The 23,099-nt window shown below is 37.9% G+C and overlaps 1 protein-coding gene and 1 long non-coding RNA gene across 4 annotated transcripts in view; one reads left to right on the forward strand and one right to left on the reverse strand.

The window, feature by feature from the left end:
* The window catches only part of ZFAND3 (zinc finger AN1-type containing 3), a 146,266-nt gene that overhangs the window by 120,447 nt on the left and 2,720 nt on the right, over window positions 1–23,099 (forward strand). For all 3 annotated transcript variants that reach the window (XM_080407882.1, XM_080407884.1, XM_080407883.1), the window contains one exon: window positions 3,275–3,445. In XM_080407882.1, coding sequence (XP_080264008.1) covers window positions 3,275–3,445 — 171 coding nt within the window. The remainder of the gene's footprint in view (window positions 1–3,274; window positions 3,446–23,099) is intronic.
* LOC308071851 lies at window positions 5,117–23,085 on the reverse strand. The gene is made up of 2 exons (XR_013931342.1): window positions 10,302–23,085; window positions 5,117–10,049 (listed from the first exon to the last, which is right to left on the reverse strand). It is a non-coding gene; the product is annotated as an uncharacterized lncRNA (long non-coding RNA).

A 23,099-nucleotide genomic window follows, 5' to 3' on the forward strand; every position in this document is an offset into this window, starting at 1 on the left:
CAAGGAAAGCATTCTTTATTCTTCCTTTTTTCTTTCCTCAGACTGGGTATTTGTTGGTTTAGGTGTAATGCTAATATGCAAGTTGACTGTGGAAAATGTTTCTTAAAGACAGAGCAAGAAGTAATTCTTGTTGCACGAATCATCCTTCTAAGGAAAGCCACTGTCAGTTACTGAAACAATCCTCTTATCTGTAGCCATTTTTGATTGTTTAATAGTTGACACTGAGAATTTGCTCATGTGTCTAGTTGCAGCACTTCATCCTGTTCCTAGGGTGTTGAGGTTTTTTTTCTGCAATGCAGGTAGTAAAGCTATGCATGACAATTTCCTTTTGCTATCAGATCTCTGATTTAATGTTGCAAGATTCCAGGTGCTGGAAGACTTATTTTGTGTTCTGTATCGCTTGTGTCAGTATTGCGGAAGGCAACGCGATCTGGAAGACATGCATTGCAGGACTGAATCTGAAAGTTCTGAGTTCTGATCTATGCTTTCTCACCCCTTTGTACTTGCCCACGAGAAGATGTAAGCATGTGTACTGTTGGTCTGGTTTGTAATGCATATTAGCTTGGGTTTGCGTGTTCAAGGTGCTGTGTGGCCAGGCATCAGATAGCTGGTATTGTCCCCGAGGGGCTTCTTACCTCGGTGTTAACATTGTTTAAATTACGGCAAAAAGATACGCATGTTAAAAAATGAGATACCTAAATTTTAATTTCTATCATATTAACCAACTTATGTTAATATTCAATTAGTCATTACCAATTAACAGGAAATGTAAAATTAAATATTTTAATTATAGGACTACTAGCCTGACTAAGGGTAGCTATTTTTCTCATTAAAGCACATGGCTTCATTAACTGATTAGACACTGGGTGACTCATACACATGAATCCCTTATTTGGACTTTATTATAAGCAGACCACTATGGTTTCCATTGACTTAATTCAGAATGCCAGATTTGCTTCTGACAACTACCAGAGTGGCGTATGTTTCCAGAAGGAAAGATGTGTGGGAGGTAGCTATTTCAACACAGCACTGCGTCTGTCTCTGAGTAATGAATAAACTACAAACCATGTCGTTCCCCACCTTTGGCAGCAAGGTGGGCTGGCATAGGTTTTTGCTGGGTTACAGTACACAAGCTGCCTGTTGAAGGTGCACCCTACCACATTCAAGGCTAGCCTGCTCTTCAGGCACTCTGAAAACCAGAATCTGGGGGATAGGACCATAAGATATCCCTTGTTGCATGAGTTGGGATCTCGGTTCAGAGAGTTGGGCAGTTTTTTCAGAGGATCTTTCTCTTGGATCATCTTCTGCAGAGATTTAATTTAAGACAGGACTAGTTGCTCTATAACTGTAATAATTCATTATGTACTACTTACTTTTCCTTGTCAAGGCTCCTGCACAGCCAAGCGTGTAGAGGTGGAGTATGTTACCTACCAAATGTTTAGGCCTAATAGATGTATTTTGTAAGGTGAAAGGCACACATCAGATAAAATTATTGTAGATTAATAAAAACATCACCCATATACTCTGCAGAAACCAGTTCACTTCTCTGTGAAATGTGAGATTCCAAGACTTTGTTCTCATGGTAAAGTGAGGAGGGCATTTTCAGCATATCTTAAGAGCACTATGACAGAATAGAGTAGACCCAAGTAAGGCAAGTTGTATATTTGTAATGGCTGTAGTAGTGGGAGTTCAACAACTGGGAAAACACTGTGAGACAAGGTCTGAAACACAGGTAAGAAAAGTGGGTTAGTTTATACTGTGTATGAGGAACCAGGGAAAGCTAATAGTGTCCCCTGGAGGGAGAGGCTAGCAGGTATTCCTGGTCTGACTTCATTAGCTGTTTGCTCAAGGAAAGTCATGGTGTTGATAAGCAGTGGATCAGATGAGATCATATAACTAATAAGGAGATGGGCAATGTTTTAACCACAGCAGTTATCTTTTCCTGGCTAACTCAGGACAACTAACATAGACTTGTTTTCCATAAGCACAGGACACCACACAATGAAAACTTAAAATAAAGGTAAAAGCACAACCAATAGTCTACTGCCTTGCCAAAAGGATATAGTTCTCTTGGTACTTGCTGGATTGATGTCCTTTCAAAGTGGATTTAACTGAACTAATGCTTTTATTTTTCCTTGATCACCATTTTGCACTGGAACTGGCTGATTGCAGTAATGGCTTTCAGCAGTTCCCTTGCAACAGTACCACAAACAGTTTAATTTGTAGTACGGTTTGGGTAAAATGTATTTGCAGCTTCTATTAAAAAGAAATGGAGAACTGATTCTGCTATGCCCAGGTTTAGGAAGAGAAAATGTTTTTGCTAGCCTGACCTGACTCAGATTGCAGAGTGGCAGATCTGCTGAAATCCATTGCCTCTGACGTGCTGCAAAAATAAGGTTTGGGCGTCCCACATTCCAGTCAGTAATGTAATGTGCATTTCATGAGCTACTCTTGAGCCCTGTCCATTATACTGTCCAGTGTAAAAGGAAAAGAAAAAAAGGAAGCAGGGAAGGTACTATGCTACATGAAGTAACATTATCCTGAACATATCCTGAACTTCTTAAGGCTTTCCACATGCTATTTTCTTATAAGTTGAAATTTATTAAGCTATTAATGCAGGTAGTATTCTGACTAATTCTTTAAAAATGGCTGAGCACTTTGAATTTATAGCCTGCGTGTACAAGTTGGGCTTATTTTGTTTAGGTTTGTATTGGTGTATACTAATTTAATTTAAATCATTATCCATGTGGAAAGAGAGGGAAGCACAGTATGGTGCTTTTGTGTATTGCCTTCAGTCATAAGAGATATAATTTACATGCTGTGCCTTAAAAATCTCCCTCCTGCCCAGGGAGGAAATAGTTTGAACCTGCTTTCAGCTGCTTTTCATCAGCAGCCTACTTGTGCAGGGAGAACAAAGGAGGTGCACAGGAGAAACTAAATGAGATGACAGATGAAGTCTGTAATTGTTAGGGTGGTGCGTACTCTACATGTATCTCTATATGACCCAGCCATGGCTGGAAGGAAGCTAATCACTTCATTTTACATTCAGTAATTGCCAGCAGGAGGGGTTCTTCTAGGGAACAATGGTAATTTGTCCTTTACTTGATGCTCATTTTGATTGTTAAGAAAATGTGTATATGCAATAGAACGGGGAGTATCATGCTGCTTGGTGGTGACCCCAGCTGAAAGCAATATACCTTCAGTCTGCCCAAAGGGATGCCTCACCAAGGAAGTTCTAATATGTTTCCTAAAATATTTGTTGTGAATACAACAGATTCACAGTCGGAGAGTGAGGCTTCTCCTGTGAAACGGCCACGGCTACTGGATGACAGTAATGACAGGCCTGAAGAAACCAGTCGATCCAAACAGAAGAGTAGACGCCGATGCTTCCAGTGCCAAACAAAACTGGAGCTAGTACAGCAGGAACTGGGATCATGTCGCTGTGGTGAGTACTGAGTAGTGTCCTAATGCAGCCGTGCTCGGTTCCCTAACAGACAGAGGTGGAAATACAAAGAACACTTGAGTTTTTTTGTCTTTCAAAAATACTTTTAAACAGAAGCTATAGCTTCCACCGGTAGCAAAAAGTTATAGTTAGTTCCTGTCTAATTTCCCCTTTAAAATGTTGGCCTTGATGTACTGCCTTGTCTCAAGAGATCTCAGATGTTAATGAATTTAGCTTCAGAAGTCCCTGTAAGGCGGGAGAGCATCATACCCACTTGACAGGAGGAGAAACACAAAGCACATCAGTAAATATGCAAAGATGACAGGGTTTTTACAGAGCTTAAAGGAACATAGGTTAGCATCTACATTCTGATTTTATAATTCTATTATTATTAAAAAGGTAAAACCCAAAAAAACCTCTAATTTGAAAATGTTTTCATTCTTACAGTTAGCTGTTGAGGGGAAGACTTCTTGTTCACCATAAACTTAAAATCATCCAACCTGGCTTTTCCAGAGTTGATGACACTGTTCAACTGATTGAGCTGAGGATGATAATCTCATGCAGGCAGCTAATTTGGGGTTTCATATTACATGCAAATAATCTTTCTGAAACAATAATTAATAGGACTAGATTCCAGAGGAGATGCTTTTTCATCGTTCATCACTGGTTCAAATGTGCTCATCAGACCCAGTGATAACGCACATGGTAGTTTTACCTGCTGATTATTTTTTCATATAAGCATGTGTTGAAACCTTGCACTTGTGCTCTCTGACCATGCTTGTATTGATATGTTTGCAGAAGTTTGTTCAGTTACTTCATTGTGTCTCAGCAGGGGCATAATTTCCAAAATATTTGCATAGATGATAGATGCAATTCACATTGCACCTGTGAAACGTAGAATATTCTATTAAAATGTTTTCTGGATAGAAGGCACACCCTTGTGAGCAGCAGTGGAGAGAGGAAGGGTTGGCTAAGCTGGTTAGAAAGACCCAGTGAGTGAATTCTATACCAAATACCAAATATCAAGCGAAGAGAAGCAATAGAAAGTTGCAAAGATTCCATGTTATACTTGTGTTTTTTTCTTCAGCACCTGTCTGTCTTCAGCCTTTAGAGATCAATGTTGTGTTGGGCTCTTTTGAATGTGAGGCAGGCTTTGTTTCAGATATCGGAGCCCTGCCATAGAACTAACATACGTTATCTGTGAAGCCACCAAACATGAAATCAAAAGCTGTAATGTTAAAATTCTTGTTACAGAAATCACATGTCTGGATACTTTGAAGTATCCAGTAACATTATTATCAAACTGAAGGAATTCAGCACTATCAATGACACAGTTTGGTATGGCTCTTTCTGCTCAGCATGGTAGAATCAGGAGTTTCTGCTTTTAGTCTGCTGCTGTCACATATCAAATGACGGAGGCTGCTCACAGGTACCTGACTTGAAATAGAAGAATCCTCCCTAATATTGGGAGCAAGAGTTTTATAATCTTGGGGAGAACTGGAGAAAAGATGCCTTAGCAATTTGTTACATCATTAATCTTTGCTACATTCTGCAAAGTTAGAGCTATGTAAGAGCAATGAAATTTTATTAGCAACTTTTTAAAGTCCTTCCATTGATAATTAATGTTTTTTAAATTATAAAATAAGACCTGCCCTCCCCCCCTCCTTTTTAAAAAAAAAAAAATGAATGGCAAATATATCTAGTTGGTTCCTCTCAAGTTTTCATGAGGTAATTCCACAATTCAACACTGTTGCAATATAAATGTTGTAGGAATTATTCTTTAAATTATTTCTACTGGATATATACAGCTTTATGGAAATAGCCCTGTTAAAGTTCATAAAATTTGTTAATAAAAGATCAATATGAAACCAAAAAAAAATATCGGAGTTCCTCAGCAATAAGTGAGGAAATGAAAATTTGCACTCCTACAGTGCGTAGTACATCCTATATAGTTTAAAATATGTGTAATAAACATTTCTGTTCCACGCACTTAATGACAGAAATTAGAGGCAGGAGTCTATTTCCATGTTCACAACAGGGCTGAAAAGACTGGAGATCTTTGGTTTATCAGTGCAGCTGTAATTTTTCATTAATGCTGTATTCAGTGTGTATGTGTTATCTGTAACAAAATGTTCTCATGTGATGTCAAAGTAGGCATACCCTGCACTACTTACTTTTAATAATCATATTAATAAAAGCAACCAAAACCGTACCACTGAGCAAGACAGGTGATCTTGGCTTCACATCACCTGAACTGCTTTACCAGTGCTCATCAGCATGTAGCCTTTGTCATTTTAAAGCAGATGCCTTTGCAACCATTCTCACTAACCTTGCCCTGCTATCTGTAACTGGGTTGCTTTAGGTCATGTATGACAAGCCAGATCACAAACCCTGGTGAGAGGGTGATGGGAAATGGGACAGAATAAATAAAATCTTTTTCATTTAGAAGTTTTCTAAATCCATATGTGATCAGGCTATCCTTTTTGTCATAATGTGAAGCACAGGTAATGATGCATGTTTAACTGGAAGTGTTGGAAATACAATGAACTGGTGTAAAATAGGCATGTATATTCTTCAAAAGTAATGGTCAAGGTAGAACATTGTTTGATCTGGACTTTGGACCACTGCTATTAAATTCTTGGCATCTTATTCCTTAACTGAAACAGTGGGGAAAAAACCCCAAGATGGAAAACCCCTCAACTTTAAACACTAAAAGAAATTCTGTTAGTCAGAATCAACAAAAAGGCAGTCACAATCTTTAGAAGGACAAATGTATGTGTTTGCTTGGATGTAAGGAAAGAGGATTAACCACATAAATACCATGTTGTTCCAAAGCTGTGTTTGAAACACTGTTGTTAAAATCCAAATTAACTCCACAGAGCAGCCATTTTATTGTTTGCTGTTACACGTGATCTTGTCTTAAAGTTCAAAGTAGTGGAAATTATCTCCTTTTTTGGTGATGTGTCCTGGTGACTCTTCCAGTGAGATTTTTAGTGAGACATAGTGGGAAGAAAAATCTATACATACTGGACAATGTTTTAATATAGACATACCTGCAAATATTAATCCGGCATAACTGGGACTTGTGCGGCAGGGAACAACCTTTTTTAAAAGGGGACAGAGAGAGTGGGCTGCTGCTTTACACCAGATTCAGAGATCTTTGGGAGGTAATGCATTGGCTCTACTGTCTCTATAAGACCTGTGCAGAGGGAGGGGATGCGGCTGAGCTCGTTCCCTTGACACTGCATGGAACTGGAGACGTATTTGACAGTGCTGCAGGGCTTTGCCATGACAAAAAACAATTCACTACTGAGAAGGGAGTTCCAGCAAGTTCTTCAAATTCAAACACAACATTTTTCAGATGTAGAAAGATCTGTTTATTTTCATACATGCATACTCTCAAGACCTTTTTTCATTCTGCTTCCCCTCTGTACAAGTTTTTAACTGCTGACAAGAAATTCACATCTCATAAATAATGCTTAAGAGCCATTGCTATATAAATTGAATGTGTTATGAATTGTGATGGGTCTTTTTGTAGTGTTCTGTGCCTGGAGCAGGAAGAACAGAGGATGTCATTTTCATTAATTTCTAATGAGGTGCCAATTAAAGCCAAGGAAGGAACTCAGAAGAGTCACAGAGCTCCCCTGAATCCTGTACCCTGGGGCTGTCAAACGAGCGTGCTGCCAAGCCTCCTCTGAAAGTTCCAGTAAATTACAAACTCATCCAGAGCGCACACAGACAAATTCAGCTTCCCTTTGATCTTCAAAAGAGCAATTTGTAAAACGAGTTCTGAGCCTTTTCACATGGTGAACTGGGAGAAGTGATAGGAATTGTTAATTGCTGATGCACTTTGCAAGCTTCAGCGAGAGAGAAATTTTAAAACGAATTCTCATTTTGTGCCTCTCTGATTGGATAACCTTTAAATCAACACTACTAGAACAAAACTACCTTCCTGTGAAACACTTCTAGGTGACAGTTACACTAGGCATGTTTTCCAGACAGCAGTGTTCTCTAGTTTTGGGTGGGCCTTTCAATAGCTTAGTGTCTTATGATAGATAATAATTGTATTGAAATACTGTATTTATTTAATATTAGATTTAACAGGCAATTATACTGTCAAGGAGTTACAGGAATCATATTCTTCAAGTTACATTCTATTACAGCATTTCTGCTGGGAGTGTAAGAGGTCTGAAGTCAATCACCTATGATCCTTGATCTGAAAATTGTCGATTCAGTGATGTTATAAGCAGGCATTTACCACAGACTGGCTTTAAAGCTAGGGGCAGCGAAGTTGTGAGTGAAAGCAGCTAGAGAACACAGACTTCTGGAAATGTATTTTAAAAAAGGCAGATTGATTATTTGCAAATTACACTATAAATTTATGGGCCTTGTCTTAGTTGCTTGACTAGATTTATGTTGCTACTAAATAGCGGTGTACATTTTTAAAAGATCTGAGTTGTAAGCTTCTAAGCCATAGAAATTATTTGCACAGAAAGCACAGCTTAGTTTTATGGCAGAGGCTTAGAAGTATTTTACAGCAAAAAGTAGTTCTGGTATCACTTACTGCGTAAAGCCAACATGCAGAAGTCTGCAGCGGTCTTTAATATTGTTGGAATTGCTTAAGATGTATGAGGATAGTCTAGATGGTATTTCACATCTGTCATGTTAGATCCAGCCCTAGTCAGCAATTAAAGAAAAATTACTGCAGCATGCCAGCCCTTCAGCAGGTTTTGTGCAGAATGGTTTGCAATTTCTAGGCCACGTCCTAATGGACACGTCTGTAGCTCAGGCTCCAGCTGTCCAGAACTCTTGGCAATCAGTGGGGTGGCCCTGGAGAGTAAGCCTAGCTTTAGCTCCCAGTAGCAGTGCCTTAGAGAGATGTTGCTGACTTGTTTGTGTGCTTCTCAGATAGGAATCTCAGGGGTTTTGTGTTCTTTGGCCAGAGTAGGTGCTTAATAGCACGGGAGGATGTTGAAACCTCCCAGTTTGATCAGACTTAAAAACATCTGCTCAGTTGTGGTGCAATCTGATCCAACAGTTGTTAGCAGTATTTCTTGTCTGTGTGGATGGGAAAGATTTTCTTGAAGTGTTACTGGCTTAGGTTGTGTTTTGACAAGGTATAATTTCCCAGAATGGAGAGAGACTTGAACAGTTGCATACTCCCCGCTGCTCAGGGTGCAGACACGGCAGTAACTACTAACCTCGGACACGGTGAAGGCAAAACACGTGGCTTTGCAATTTTTATTTCTGAGATGTTGGTAAATATTAATGTTTGTTTGTTTCTTGGTTTGAAGGGATGCATGTTCACAAGTGGCCTCTACAGCAGCAAGACTCTTGAGTCAGGAAATGCAAGTTTAACTTTGCCGGTTAGCCAGAGCGCTGCCGCGCTGTGCTGAACGCGTGCCATGAGGGTGTAGCACGTTGTTGGGGCACACCACGGACTGCTTCTTTATCAGGGCATAACTTTCCTTCCTAATTAGTTAGGAGCTTTATGTGGCTATAACTTTGTCCACGTAGCTGACTGTCCACTGCTTATTGTAATTGAGATCTAACTACTGAAGCACGTCTCTAGAAAAAGGACACAGGTTTTAGCCTTTGCAGTATACAGTGTGCTGGGCATCTCAGAGATGGTGCTGAATGTGACTTTAATGCAAACTGGATAGATGCCATGTTAAATTTTTATTAGAAGTTGGTGGGTGAAATATCTCATCAAAATGTGAGCAGAGTGGGTAAGATTATCTTGATAAAATGGCTTCTAGTTCTAAGAAGTTTAATAGCAAGCTGCTTGCTACAGCTTAGCAACACAGAAAAATTAATATGTCTGAATAGTTGATAACTCAATTTCTACCCAACTACTTTGTTGCTTTTTTTCTTGTAAGGTTAATGCATAAAACCACTTAAGGTTCTTCATTCTTTGCTTAGATTAGAGGAGGGGACAGGAAGAACAGAAAGTAAAGAGGCCATAGTAGTACAAGACGTACACGTTGCATAGTACAGTTGGCTTGGATGCCAAATTCGTTCATGTAGGAAAATGAAAAAAAGATAAAGGAGAAGCTGAACTGTGAAGGAGTATAAAACAGGGAGGTAAAGCAACAAGCTGGGTAATCTTAAGATTACTTGTCTAGAGGGAGGAAAAAACATGTAAATGAATGTTTAAGTACTTTGATTAAAAACAAACAAAAAATAGGGGCAGTGGGACAGACTATTATAAATGCCTATTAAGTAGATGAAAGGAATCATTGACAGAAACAGAGGTACTTCGGTTGATTGTTAAAATAAGAGAAAAAAACTTATTTGAAACAGCTCATCAAAAAACATATGTCTAAAGAGGTATGTGAAGTCTTTGGATTAATTTATATACAGGTATCAGTGCACCACACTCCTTTCTGTGTGAACAGTGATCATGAGGGAAGTTAATCATGGGAACAAAATCACAAATTTCAGAAGTTACTTGAAAAAAGTAGCTCAAAGGAAAGCTGACCTTAAGGTGATGAGGGAATAAGCCTGTGAAGAGCACATTTATCTTGCACTAGAACAATGTTAAAACTAACTGGCATTATATCTCTTACAAAATATCCTACATCCCAAACCAACTCCTGATTTAAGTCTGCTGCATTCTAAAGATAGTTTAGTGCTTGCCAAATTATAAATAAATACTTACATATCTATATATATATATTTAAAAACTTAACAGTGGAAAGGACTTTGAAACATTGATGAGCAGATGCAAAATTAAAGGAGATTCAACCACCATGAGAAGGCCTTATAGCAAGTTGTAAAAATCTGTAATGTTGGCAGGGACAGGAACAAAACTTTTAAAAAATAATTGGCAAACATACCTTCTAAACCATTTGGAAACTTGTCTTTTGTATATATGTACACACATACACATAAGCATAGTTAGTAAGTGTAAGAGAGCTCTGGTATGTTACTATGCTTATTTTCTCACATCGCTGTTTTTAATTTAGTTCTATATAAATCTGTAATAACCTGGTGGAATTATTTTCTTGGGATTATTTAAAAGTGTCCATTGCTTTACTTCTGTTTTGGACTCCCACTAAGCAGAGGGGTAAGGAAAGAACAGACTCTTATCGAGCACTGAGCCATCAGAAACAAAATGTGTCCACACAGAAGAGACGGTACCTTTTTTTACTGTAGCAGCAGGTCTCGCTGTGATTCAGTGATAGAGCAAGTGGAAGAAAAACAGCTGCAGATTCTTAACTTGTATACTGCTCATTCATAAACACAGGAGATGAGGCACTTGTTTGAATTGTGCCAGAGTAAATTTGGAATGATTTGATTTACTCAGTTAATTTAAAAATTATCTTCAAAAGGACAGGAAGAAACAAACAAACATGAATAGATAAGCAAAAAAAAAAAAAAAAAAAAGCAGCTGACAACTGCTTCATCATTGTACAAAGTAGTCCGACATGTATTGAAACTAATGTTTCTCTTAAAACTCAGTAAAATATTAAATCATGGTTCCATTTCCATTGAACCTTTTTCTGTGGAGGAGAATTTATAATGGTGCTAGTAAATTCACTTTCTAGATGGGTAAGGTTTATCTGGTACAATGGCTTCAGGACATGATTATGTATTGGTATAATGGATGTACTTCCATTGATTAAAATTAAGTATGTGCACTGCTTCTGGAGGTTGAGTCAACCACTTCAATAAGAAGTATTAAAGGAAAAATAAATCTTATTAGTAACTGGTTACATACTATAATTCTGGTGAGTCTTCCTGCCAGGCCTTAAGATGTACCCTCTTCAGCTGTCTTGTGTTGGCTGTTCTCCTAAGATAGCTGCTCCCAGAATAGTCCTTCTACTTCAGCCATTCCGGTAATGCTTAGCATCTTAGCTTACATTGCTGCAAGCATTTAAAAAAAAACCCAACAAAATCAAAACCAAACAAAATCCCAGCAAGCAAACACTTACCCATTGTAGCTTGAATTCAGACTCTAAGAGGGTTTTTTATTTTGTTTTATTTTAAAAACATATTATCCCAAGATGCTAATTAAATTGATAGGGAATAGGAGCTGTTAACTAAAGTTGGTCTCTCTGAGTAATATGTATTCTGAAAATACTAGAAATTAAACAGTTAAAAGCAGTTGACTAATTGGTGTATCATGGGTTGTAAGGGTAGGACCCAGAGAAAGATTTTAGTGTCTAGGCTTTAGAAAAACTATTTACAGCTTTAAAAGTGTAAATGGAGTTCATGGTCTGCTTATAATTAGTCATCATGAAATACAGTTTGAAGAGGCTCTAGTATATTCCCCCAGCTTGTTCAAGTAATGTGGGTTTCTTACAGCATGTGCTGGTTTGGATTTCTTCCACCCTGCTACCTACAGTTCCACAACAGGTGACTCTTAATTTATAACGTATACTGACCCTGTTAACAGTCCCAGTCGATACAGGTAATGAAAATAGGTCAGTCAGTCTCTTAGGTCCTCGAGTTCTTCTTAAATAAAACAAGGTAACATGTTCCTTTTAAAAACAAAACAAATAAAAAGTGGTTTTATTTTGATAGTACTGATGTGGTAATGGTGAGGGGGGGAAAATAAGGATTTTGTTGGTTGCTGCATTAGGTCTCTTCTTTCATACATGCTTGTGCTGTGGTTACAGAAGAAAGAAGCACATGCATAAAGTGAAAGGAGATGCAATTTTAATTGTCTTGTATGCATGAGACACAACGCCTAGTGAACTTGAACATAAAAATCTAGCTGAGACTAGCTGATTTCTAATTCCATCTCCTGCAGAACCTTTAGAGAATCAATTTGCTCAGTCTTTGCGTCATTTTTTTATCAGAAAAAAATGAAGGTAATAGCCACCTACTTGCCAGATGTTAAAGGAAACATTTTTGAAGGTTAAAGTGCTCTACCTTTCTAATCAAAATTCTTTCTTCACAGTGTTCTTATTTATCCAGAGTCCCACAGGCACATGTTATAGCTTCACCAGAACTGTGCACCTTGAAAACTTCTGCCAGTTGGCAGGAGGCTGCAGCAGTCTGTTCTCAAGAGGAAAGATACGGCCTAGAAAGCATCCCCCTCAAAGTGAATCAGACATATCTGCCCATATGTTAATGAATAGCTATACACCTATGTACTGATTTTACTAATGTGCTTGATATTTCAAGTAAACGTAGCAGGCTCAAAAAATATGCCATAATCTGACAAATCCTGAAGGAACATTACCAGCTAGTTCAACAACTATGAAGTAAGGTTTAGGAAGGGAAGAAAGATGAGTGAATTTTGTTGGTGGAAGTCTTAATTCTTCATAGGAAGAAGTGGGGAAAAAACATCACACCATTTGCTGCATCAGAACTGGGAGGAGAAAGGATATTGAAAGAATTGTTAAAAGTTTGCCTTGAAAAGTCAGGGTTTTTTCCTTACAAACCAAATAACTAAAATATTACCTAAAGGAAAATGCCACCCGTGGCCTTGAATTCCATATCTAAGGTATAAGACAGCGTTGAAACTGGGACTGGAGTGAGACTACATGGTTCTGTGCTAGAGTTCTCTACTAGGTTGCTGTGGACCTTCTAAGGAAATGGCATAAAGATTAGTGTGCACCTGTTCTCACAGGAATAAAAAGAATAATGTTAGTGTCAGAGGCTTTTGCTATTAAGTATTTCTTGCCTCGGAGAAAAGTTTCAAGAGCTGAAAAACTGTATTTATGGATATTCTAATCACTAAGCTACAGCATTTTCTTCAGTAAGGTTTTAAAAGTGATACATTTATTTAATTGTATCATTTTATGTATTGAAGTGAAAATGTTTACCTACAGAGGTGTTCACAGCTGTTAAATGTTCCTGAGTTGCTGAAGGCTGCTCAGATATATGCATAAGCGTTGTACAGGGTGTCCTGCTGTATTCGGAACAAGCAGGAGTAGGGGATGTTGTGTAAATCTTCGCATCCCCCAAAAAAGGGGAAGGGTGGAATTGTACGTCGCTCTAAGCATTTATTTTCCTTTATGGTATAAATAGAGCTTCTGAATGGAGCTCTGTTTCTCTTTGGTTAGAAGAATTACTCCTGACAGATGGCAAGAGGCTACAGCAATAGAAGATTTGCGTGGAGCAGAATGTGTAATCTAAGGGACCTTGGACATAAGGTGTAAATAGGGGATAAAGATGTAAAATAAATTTCATTTAGGTTTAAAAGAAAGAGAGCTACTTCTCTCCAGTGATTTGGCCAGCAAGCCTAGCTGTTGCCAGACTGTGGACCGATACAGTGCAACCTGTAGAAAGCTATTTAAACCTAAGGCATTAATAACACAATTCAGGAAATATATTGAAAATCAAACCTGGAATCATATTCAGCATGTGATGATTTGCTCATAAAATATATGCAGGATCCAGGAGAACAGTTAGAATTAATACAACACGTACGGTATGTGCATATAGACCCTTTCGTTATTCATTCCAGTTCTTCATTAGTAGCCTTATCCTTCCTGCATTTTCATTGGGCTAAACAAAATGATACACATACATTATTGAATCACTTGGTATTGCTTGCAATTTTAATTAAGTTTCTGGGTACGCTTTGGCTTTTAATTAAATCCTCAGCTTCTGGAAGAAAAGTATTGGCTCAGGTGTGCTTAGTGTAGAGAGAATTCTAGAAGTATTAATACTTATCCAGCTCTTTTGAAAAGGTCAAACACTCTGTGCAAGGCTCTGCATTGATGCTAGCATAGTTCTGTCACCCACCTGCCCTTTCTCGGGAGACTTTTTTGTAAGATTTCACTGCTCTCAAATCTAAATATTCTGGGTGAGAAACAAGTACTTCTTTACATCCTGGTATAGCCTATGGAAAATCTGATTTTATAAGAGTACTACAATTGACAACAGTGTTACCTATTATTATGGTTTACCTCTACTTTATTAGGCATCTACTCTGTGACACTAGGATGACTTTTTGGTGTAATTCTGCTTTTTTACTGCATATCCTGTTCTTTGGATTCATTGTCCCACATCCTATGGGATATAACCTTGTGAAACTAGGAGTGATACGGGACGTGCAGTGTTGTTTCAGTGTGTTCTCAGCCCTGCACACATGGCAGTGAGTGTTTCTTTTACAAGTGTAGTGGTGATACTAATTTCTCCTGAATATATCATTGCAAGATCGTATGATAATTCAAAAACGCAAACTCTCTTCACCTATTTAAAGTCCAAAATTTTAATTTGGAACCTAGCTTTTCCTCTCCCTCAAGTTAGTCGTACATTGTTTACTGTCTGGCACCACTGTTGGATGCTGCAAGTCGTTGGGAGCAAAATGTTTCTTTGAAAATTCTCCTGTTAACAATCCAGGTAAATGTTTAGTTTTTTGCAGTTGTGCAAGTCTTTTGGAAAAAATGTTTCTTTTGGTTATATTGAGAATGTATGTGACAAATTAAGATGCCAAATTCTGCAAAGTTGCATCCATCACCATAGATTAACTGGGGTCATACCCCAGTTCTACAGACACTTCACAACAGTGGTAACCCACCATTTGTGCTAGCTGGTAAGTCAAGTTGTAGTGTCACAACTACTGCTTGAGCGTGACTGCTGTGGGTTGCAACTTAGACCGAAAATTAAGGACAGCGTGTAAGGTTGGAAGGGGAGCCTACAGATTAAATGTGTAGGTCAGTGACTTCTGAGGTACAAAGTAGTTTAGAAGCGAGTATTGATTGCGTGCGGTACCTGTGGGAGTAATCATGCACCTAAGTTGCTCCATCAGACTGTCTCTGATAGATGTTGGCCTTAACATAGTGAGTGAAGAAGTTGTGTTGTAGTAGTTACTCTTACGTGCATGTGTTCTGTAGAACAGGAAGAATATTTGGTCCAAACCAAAAGATTTAACCACTCTTACTTTGTGGTACATGGCAGAGTTGAGATATGATTCTGATTGACACCTGTGGTATTTAGTAAGACCTGACCCACAGCAAACTTTTTTAATTTCAGTTTGCTATTACAAAGCAGGTATGCTGTATTTATCACTTTGATTCATTGTGGATACTTTGAAGTTCAGAAATAATTTACTGAAAACCTCAGTTCTGTTCCTGAAGATGCTCCCTACATCTGTGTAGGTGGTGTCCGCTAGAGCAAAAGCAGGGCTGGAATCTAGGAGAGTGCCATATCTTAATTTTTCCCACTCCAAATACACTGTCTTCAAAGAAATAGGAAGAAACTTTCTTTTGAGAAGTTCTTAGTTCCAAAGTCAAGGAGTAGAATAGTGTCTTATGTTGAACTTCCTTAAGAATCGTGGATTCAAACAAAACCCTAAAAAATGAGCATGTGCTCTGTCCTCAAGTGGTATAAATTCTCTGCTCAATATTTGTGTCACATTCAATGTAGGAAAAAATGGTTTGACAGCTTTTTGCGCAAGTAGGAAGATAAATAGGAAAGTGAATTTGAAATTAGCACAAATTGGGATAAAACACAGTTTGTTTGCAGAGTCTCCACAGTGCAAAACCACATCTCTTGCGTGCTCCCTAAAGCGGCTTCCCAGGCTTATGATCTTCAAGAAAACAGGCAGAAGACACTTTCAAACACAAATTAGACGTGACTAAACTTGGAAATACAAAGTCTTTGCCTTGCAGTCTGAAGAATTCTTGCAGAATCTTTAACCATACCTGTCCAGTGGCTGTTACAGGATTAAGATGGTGTCATCTTTCTTTTGTATACAATTTCATCCATTCCTTTCCTGAGCATTTTCTTTTACTAATACCCTTTTTTGTGCATGCTCCATACATACCGCTTTACCCTCTTTGTGGTACATAGCAAAGTAGAGCAAGAAAGGAAAAAAAGACCCCTGTTCCCTTATTTTCTCCTAAGCATAAACCCAGTAGTAGAGATAAAAAATGAATCTGCAGCATCTCGTAAGCATCCTGAGTCTCAGACATTAAATTTTATGTAGCATCACAGATGCCACAGGGCTGTGTGCTTCTAGCATGAAGCTGAGATTATGACTGATTTAAGAGAAGATGGAAGTCCCAAGTGCATGTCCAGTCTCAGGGACAGATTGGCAGATTAAAAGAAACATTCTAAGATGTCTCATACCACCTTTTTTCTTTTCCACTTTTTGATTCCATTATTGATCATTTTGGTTGTCATGAGTGAGTATAGATGATCTATATAAAGAATAAAATATTGCAAGGTGTTGCAGTGACCATAGCAAAAGGTTAGAAAAATAAGTTAATAAGAAAAGTGCACTTCTTCCTACTGTATGTTTCATGAATCTTTTGCAGCTGTGCTGTTTGTGAAGGAACATGGAACTGAAATGCCTTGAGAGGGCAATTTTTAAGATACTGTGCATTAATATTTGGAGACTTTTAACTCTGAGCCCTTCAGAGGTTAACATTCCCTATCCACTTTTCTTGGGGTGGAAATGATAGAAAGGACTGCCTCAAGCTATGTTTTGTGGAATTTTAGTAAATACATCTATTTGGTTGAAAAGCTTCACCATAATGTGGCTTACTCCTCTTTCCCCTTGAGAATGAATGACAAGATTCCTAGCCAAGTTATTCTGAACTACTTAGCACTTAAACAAAGTCCACAACATCTTGTAAATCTGGGAGCAGAACAGTTTAGCTGACTTCTTTCCAAATGCATGTCGTTTAGTGTGTTGAGATTTGGGTTGGTTTGGTTTTATAGAAAATGTCAGTAAAACTGAGGGTTCCTTGAGTTCTATAGTGAAAGCTGACCGTACCAATGCAGAGCATTCCCCACAGATGAGAGAGAAGAGGTAATTAAGAGTATGTGCAAGAATGGAGCCATCTAGAAGGAAAATAGTACAAGATATCAGCGGACTGGAATATTTTTGTACTGTAAAATAGCAGTGCGTGTAGGCTACACTGGACATTTTGCTAGGCTGGACTATAGCGCACTTTTACAGCCTTCTGTAATAAGGTTGAAAAATCTCCAAAATACTAAGGTTAGCAAGCTGGGTTATATTCAAATCCAGAAAACAAATGTTTTCTGAGGTACTGCATGTACAAGTCCTTAGGATCTTGCTTTGTATCTTGGCAGCTATTTGTTCTACTCTTACATTCATTTCTTACCTATTTCAGGTCTTGAAAAAAGGAAAAAAATATTTCCTCCCACATTTTTTTTAATAGCATGTACAGGATGTTAAATCATTTTTCCAGTTGGAAGGATGGGGAAGATGCGTTAAGTGTTGTTTGGGGATTACTAGACACTTTTGGAGAATGATGTCCAATTATTCTGAACAGTGCTGCGGCAGCACGATCTAATCTTCTCTGCTGGCTAATCTGCCTGCTTTTGCTGTGGTGTATGATATCTTGTAGGTACGTTCACCTTTTAAAGATCCATTAAAATCTGTTCTTGGACAGGAATCTGCATATGAACTCACACATGCCTTGTTAGATAATACACCTTTGATAGAGAATTTTTGCAGCACCTTCATCTCTCAAGGTTACAAGGTACTTGTAAATTGTTTGAACCTCTTGATTAGAATCTCAAATTAGCAAGAAAGGTAAAATTTCTTGTGAAGCATGTGAAGAACCAAAGCATACAGCACAGAATTCTGCACAGGAATAAGTCTATGACATTGTTAAGACTGCTTTTGACTAGGCTTTGTATAGAGGAGCTATACAAACACAAGTGGTTTACTAAATAAAATTTGCAAGTGGCGTAAGCTGCAAATACTGGCAGTTTTGAACTGCCTTTTGACTTGGGAATGATAAATAGCAGTACTAGTGGGCAGGTGAGATGATTTAAAACTGTCAGAAGCTCTGATTTTGTACGGTAATACTGACTTCAGTTTCTTTTACCTACCAATGGGAGCTTCTTTGGATGAATCAGAAGGGGTCACTGTAGTATATAAGGCTAAACTTCCAGAGTGGTTACTATATGCCATGAAAACATCAATGTTTAGCTTGAACAATTAAGGTGATCAATGGTACTTGGTAATGGCTCTGTCTTTTAACGTCAGCAATGATATTAGAATGGTTTAGCTTTTAGAAATGTAAAAATGTATCTCTACTTAAGCGAAGTTCAGTTTTCTTCAGTAGATAGAACGACTGTATTAACCATGTGACACATCCGCTGTATGGCAAAGTCCAAATATGCTCTCTGTCCTTAAAAAACAAAGTATGAATATACTGAATATCAGGGTAATTGTGGCAGCATGCAACTGCTTTTTAGATAATATACATCAAGGTGTTTCAAACAGGAACACTTTTAAATGTTTTTAAGTCACTTTGTAAATGACTAAGTTGTATAAATATTTAATAAGCTTGTTTGGAGCTTCCACCACTTTTCAAAGCATGCTCACAAACAAAACAAATCTGTCATCTTGTAGCAGCATTCTGACTGTCTCGTCAGTGAGATCAGGACCACAGTCTCTGGGTGGGAGAAAAAGGAGTTTCCTTTCTCTTACAATGCTCTTCATGTAACAGGGATCATTACATTTATTATGTATTTTATGTAACAGTGTGGTGTTTCTCTAGCAGTACATAGGAAGAGTCTGGGACTCCATGCCTGGCCTGGGACATCCACCACAGTAGTCCCACCAGTGTACTGTGCTTCTCCATTGGCAGTCTGCAGTAATCCAATTATTGGGTATTTCTGCCATGTTTCCAGAAAGTCTGACCACATTCTGTTGGGTTAAAAAAGAGGGGAAAAAAAGAAATTCAACAAAATCAGGGACCTCCAAAATTACAGTTTGTTTTTTGTGTTGTGGATAATTATGCCATTTAGTTGAATTGTTTCTGATGCTTTGCATATGATTTTATTGGTATTTTAGCAGCTTACTCTCTTCAGAATTTGAAGACAGAAAGTTAAGATTTGAATGTAGGTTTTAGATGAAGTACTTGCTTGTTGTCATGCCATAGTTCCATCTAGCCAGTGCTCTTGAATGTGACAATGAGGAAAATGCAGTCATTTTTCATCATCACTCACACATAGCAAACTGTAGTCTGTATTGTCTGGTCTTGAATATGGAAGATTATTTTGTTTTCTGTCCTCTCCAGTTGCCTTTTCCCAGCAGATTCCTCAGGAATAATGAAAGCAACTTTACAGTTGCTTGTGTGCAATCTTAAACTTCCTAAACACAAAATATTACATTTTTTGTATATGTCCTATGCAAAAGACTCATACACCTGTTTGGGCACAAGTAAGGCAGAGATGGTACAATGCTTTAGGGTTTAGCCATGTATGCTCTGGTGATGAAATGGAAATAAGGGTTTGATGATACATTGTGAAGTAGTTTCTGGGGTGCTTACAGGAGCTCAAAGGTTTTGAGGCACTACATAATGTTTTTTTCAAAATGTTTGCATTAGAGGCCTGAGGAGTAGGTGATTCATGGTTTACTTCTAAGATCAGAAAACAACCATTGCAATGCTGTGAGATGTATTGTTACATTTACTAGATGGAAATCCTCTATGCTTGGAGTGGAACTCTAGCATATTTTTGGTTGATGACTAGGGTAAACTAACTTTAGTTGGCAGATGGATTCCTTTTTCCAGTGCTCTTTCCCCTAGCAGAAAGTGATTTATTTTGCCTTTAAGTTCTAGTGTGGTAAAGGAAGCATTTCTGCAGTAAAATCCTTTAGGGGAGACAATCTGTATTTGATACATTCCCATAATGAACTTAACAATAAATACACCGCAAGGGTTCATTTATCTAACTTGCTTTATAACCATAAAAGCAGAGTTCTCGGGAGAAAAGGTTTCACCTCTAAATACGGATTGGTTTTAAGGATCAAAATAGAAGAACATATATTGGCCTTCTGCCCCAGTGCACATAACTTAATAATGGAACTGTTGTAAAAACTGATGGTCTTGATAAAACAGCAGGCACCTGTGCACATGAAGACCACAGAATGTCCACTCTAATTTCCAGACCAGTGAAGAAGCAAGTAGTGAATTTTTGTATATATTCACTCTGAATTAATGAAAAATTGTTCAGAACTACTGTTACTCAACTTGATACTATATAACAGTATTCAAGTCCTTTAAATTTTAAATAAAATACACAAAGATGGTGACTTAGGCATTTGGAGTAAGGGACTAAAGATCTGAAGTCTCTTTTTGGAAATGAGACTTCCAGAAGATCCCCATTACTAATTCAACAATCATAAACCCCCTCCGTAAGAACAGCCAATATAGCAAAACCATTTTAATAGTGTTCAAAATGTGCTTGGGTGTCCTTTCATTAGGTATTATCAGTTCTAATTAGCAGTACGTACTTAAATAGATACGTGAATGACAAGTTTAGATCGTTTAGTTGCTGAAATTAGAAATACTTTTCCCATAGTCTGGGAATATGAAAATCACCTGCCATTCTTTGTGGACAGTTATTGAAATGCTGTTCAAGAATGCATAAGGAAACTTGACAAACAGAAAAAGAAATAATCTGTTTCATCTGGAATAAATATAGCATGCAGTACGGATCTTCCTACATGAAAACAGGTGATATAAAAAAAACTAAAAGGTGTTCAAAAAAGAAATAAAGGTAGGGCAAAGCACAGAACAGAATGTATTGGGGGTGGCAAATTAGAAAAGAACATCATGAAGTTATACTCATCCACAAAAGGCAGGATGCTTTGTAGACCGTAAGGAGATGGGGCAATTGAAAGGTCATGTTCAAAAGTGATAGGTCATGTTGCATATCTATTCTAGAGTTGTCAAAAGGGTCTTGTTGAAGCTGCATAGAAGGTTGCAAACCTGTTCAAGATCTCTTCTAAATAATGTTAAGTAGAAATGCTATTTAAGTTAATCATGTGCAGACATCTGTATAACTATCAGGATTTAAAACCAGTTTTTACCTACAAGGGACTGAAATTACTTCAGCCCAATCCATATATGCAGGGGTTCTTGCATGTGTTTGTTACACATCCGTTGCAGATAAGATGATGAACTTGATTTTTTGAGCTCATCTAGTTGGGTATTTATGTATTCTTGTGCCTGCACTGGATGTTGGTTCAGTAATTTGAAGTCTTGCTTGAAGAAATAAGGGAAGCCTTCAGACCATGTTTTCTGTAAGAGAGAATTGAGTGAAGTGCCTGTTCAGTATTGAGATGATGGTCCAAGAGTGTTTTTATTTTAACATTCAGAAACCTTGAATTTTTGGCACCTCAAGAAAGGTATTTGGAGTGTGGTATGACCCAGATTGAGATGGAAGTGAAGGCAATGATCACAAGGGGCAAGATACGTATCAATTCAATCTGCATCTTTCTGTCCGTATTTCTGAATTGCACGTACCAAATACAGAAAACTTGTCTTTTTTGCTTTGTTCCTAGAATTGTGTTTCAATGCCAGGCACAGGTAATAGACATGAATTTTCATAGCTGGTGCTTTTGAAACAAAGAGCAAAGATAAATCGGATTTTTTTCCCCACTTTTTTTTTTTTAATCAGTGTATGTGCGATACTTTTTCCCTTTCTGTTTTCTTAACAATTACACTAACATAAAGGTAGCCTGTTCTCTCCTACAGTTGATGTTTTTATAGTCCAGGATCTTGAAATACTTTACACATGTATTTTTATATATGTTTGTGTGTATGTGTGTATATATATATATATGCACAAACACATGATCTCTCAATCAGTCACTCATTTTTATCCTTTTTTGTCTCAATTATCATCATTTTATGGTTTTAATATTTTTTTGAGCATTCAAGGAGCAGCAGTAATGTAAAGCATTCAGTGAGAGGCAGTGATGCTCTTTGCACCATCAGACATGAAAAATATTACAGCATGGGTGATTTCATACTTTGTTTCCTATATGGTGGAGTACCACGAGCCCTGTAACTGTGTAACTCTTTTCCATACTGTATCATCTTAATACTGCTTATCACTGTGTAACATCCATTTTAGAGGTAGAAAGTTTGAGGCAGTTTCTTTACTGTTATAAAATGTTAGGGCTAAATAAGAAAGAAGCCAAATTTCTTTGTAGACTAGAAAGAGGTGGCTACTGAAGATGCCCTCCTCACCCACAGGAAAAATATTGACATGTGTTCCTGAATCACATGCTGCCTGGAAAACTGAGTAACATTGACTGCCTTCAGACAAAGAGACAATAGCCCTCATCTTTTCCATTACAGACAAGGTTATGTGGTTTGACATATCCCTATGTCAAATGCCTGTTCACCCCCCGCAGTTAGTGTCAGAACAGTTCACAAAGCGAACCTTCTGCAAACTGGAATAGCAGCAGAGCAGTGAGCTCTCCTGCAGTCGCTGTGAACTTGGGGTGCTGGTAGTAAGGAGGAAGCAAGGTGCTTAGATGTAACAGTCCTGACTTGAATGCCTGCTTGGGAGCTCAGCCTGAAGTACCATAGGCATGAATCCCAGCAACAAGAACCAACTCCACATAAAGTAGGGAAGATTTCAGTGAAGGTGATCAGCACCTTTTTTAAAAAAAAAATTAGCTTTGTTACTGTCTGGGCATAGCTAGTTTAGATTATTTTGGGGGGTTCCTCTATAAGGTGAGAGGATGGCAAATAAAGCCCCAAACCTCATTGATAAATACTTTTAAAAATGCAATAAATAACCCAGTATTTATTAATAACCCGTAGGGAAGATCAGTAAAAACTTAAAGCTGGTGTTAATTTTTGAGAACAGTCATCTGCCAGTAGATGATCCTTTACCTGTGATTCAGGTAAGAATCTGCCACTATAACCAAGTCCCTAACTGTTGTGTTTTTTTCTCCCTTTCCATGGTA

The sequence above is a fragment of the Falco punctatus genome, assembly GCF_963210335.1.
Source record: "Falco punctatus genome assembly, chromosome: 12".
NCBI classification, from domain to species: domain Eukaryota; kingdom Metazoa; phylum Chordata; class Aves; order Falconiformes; family Falconidae; genus Falco; species Falco punctatus.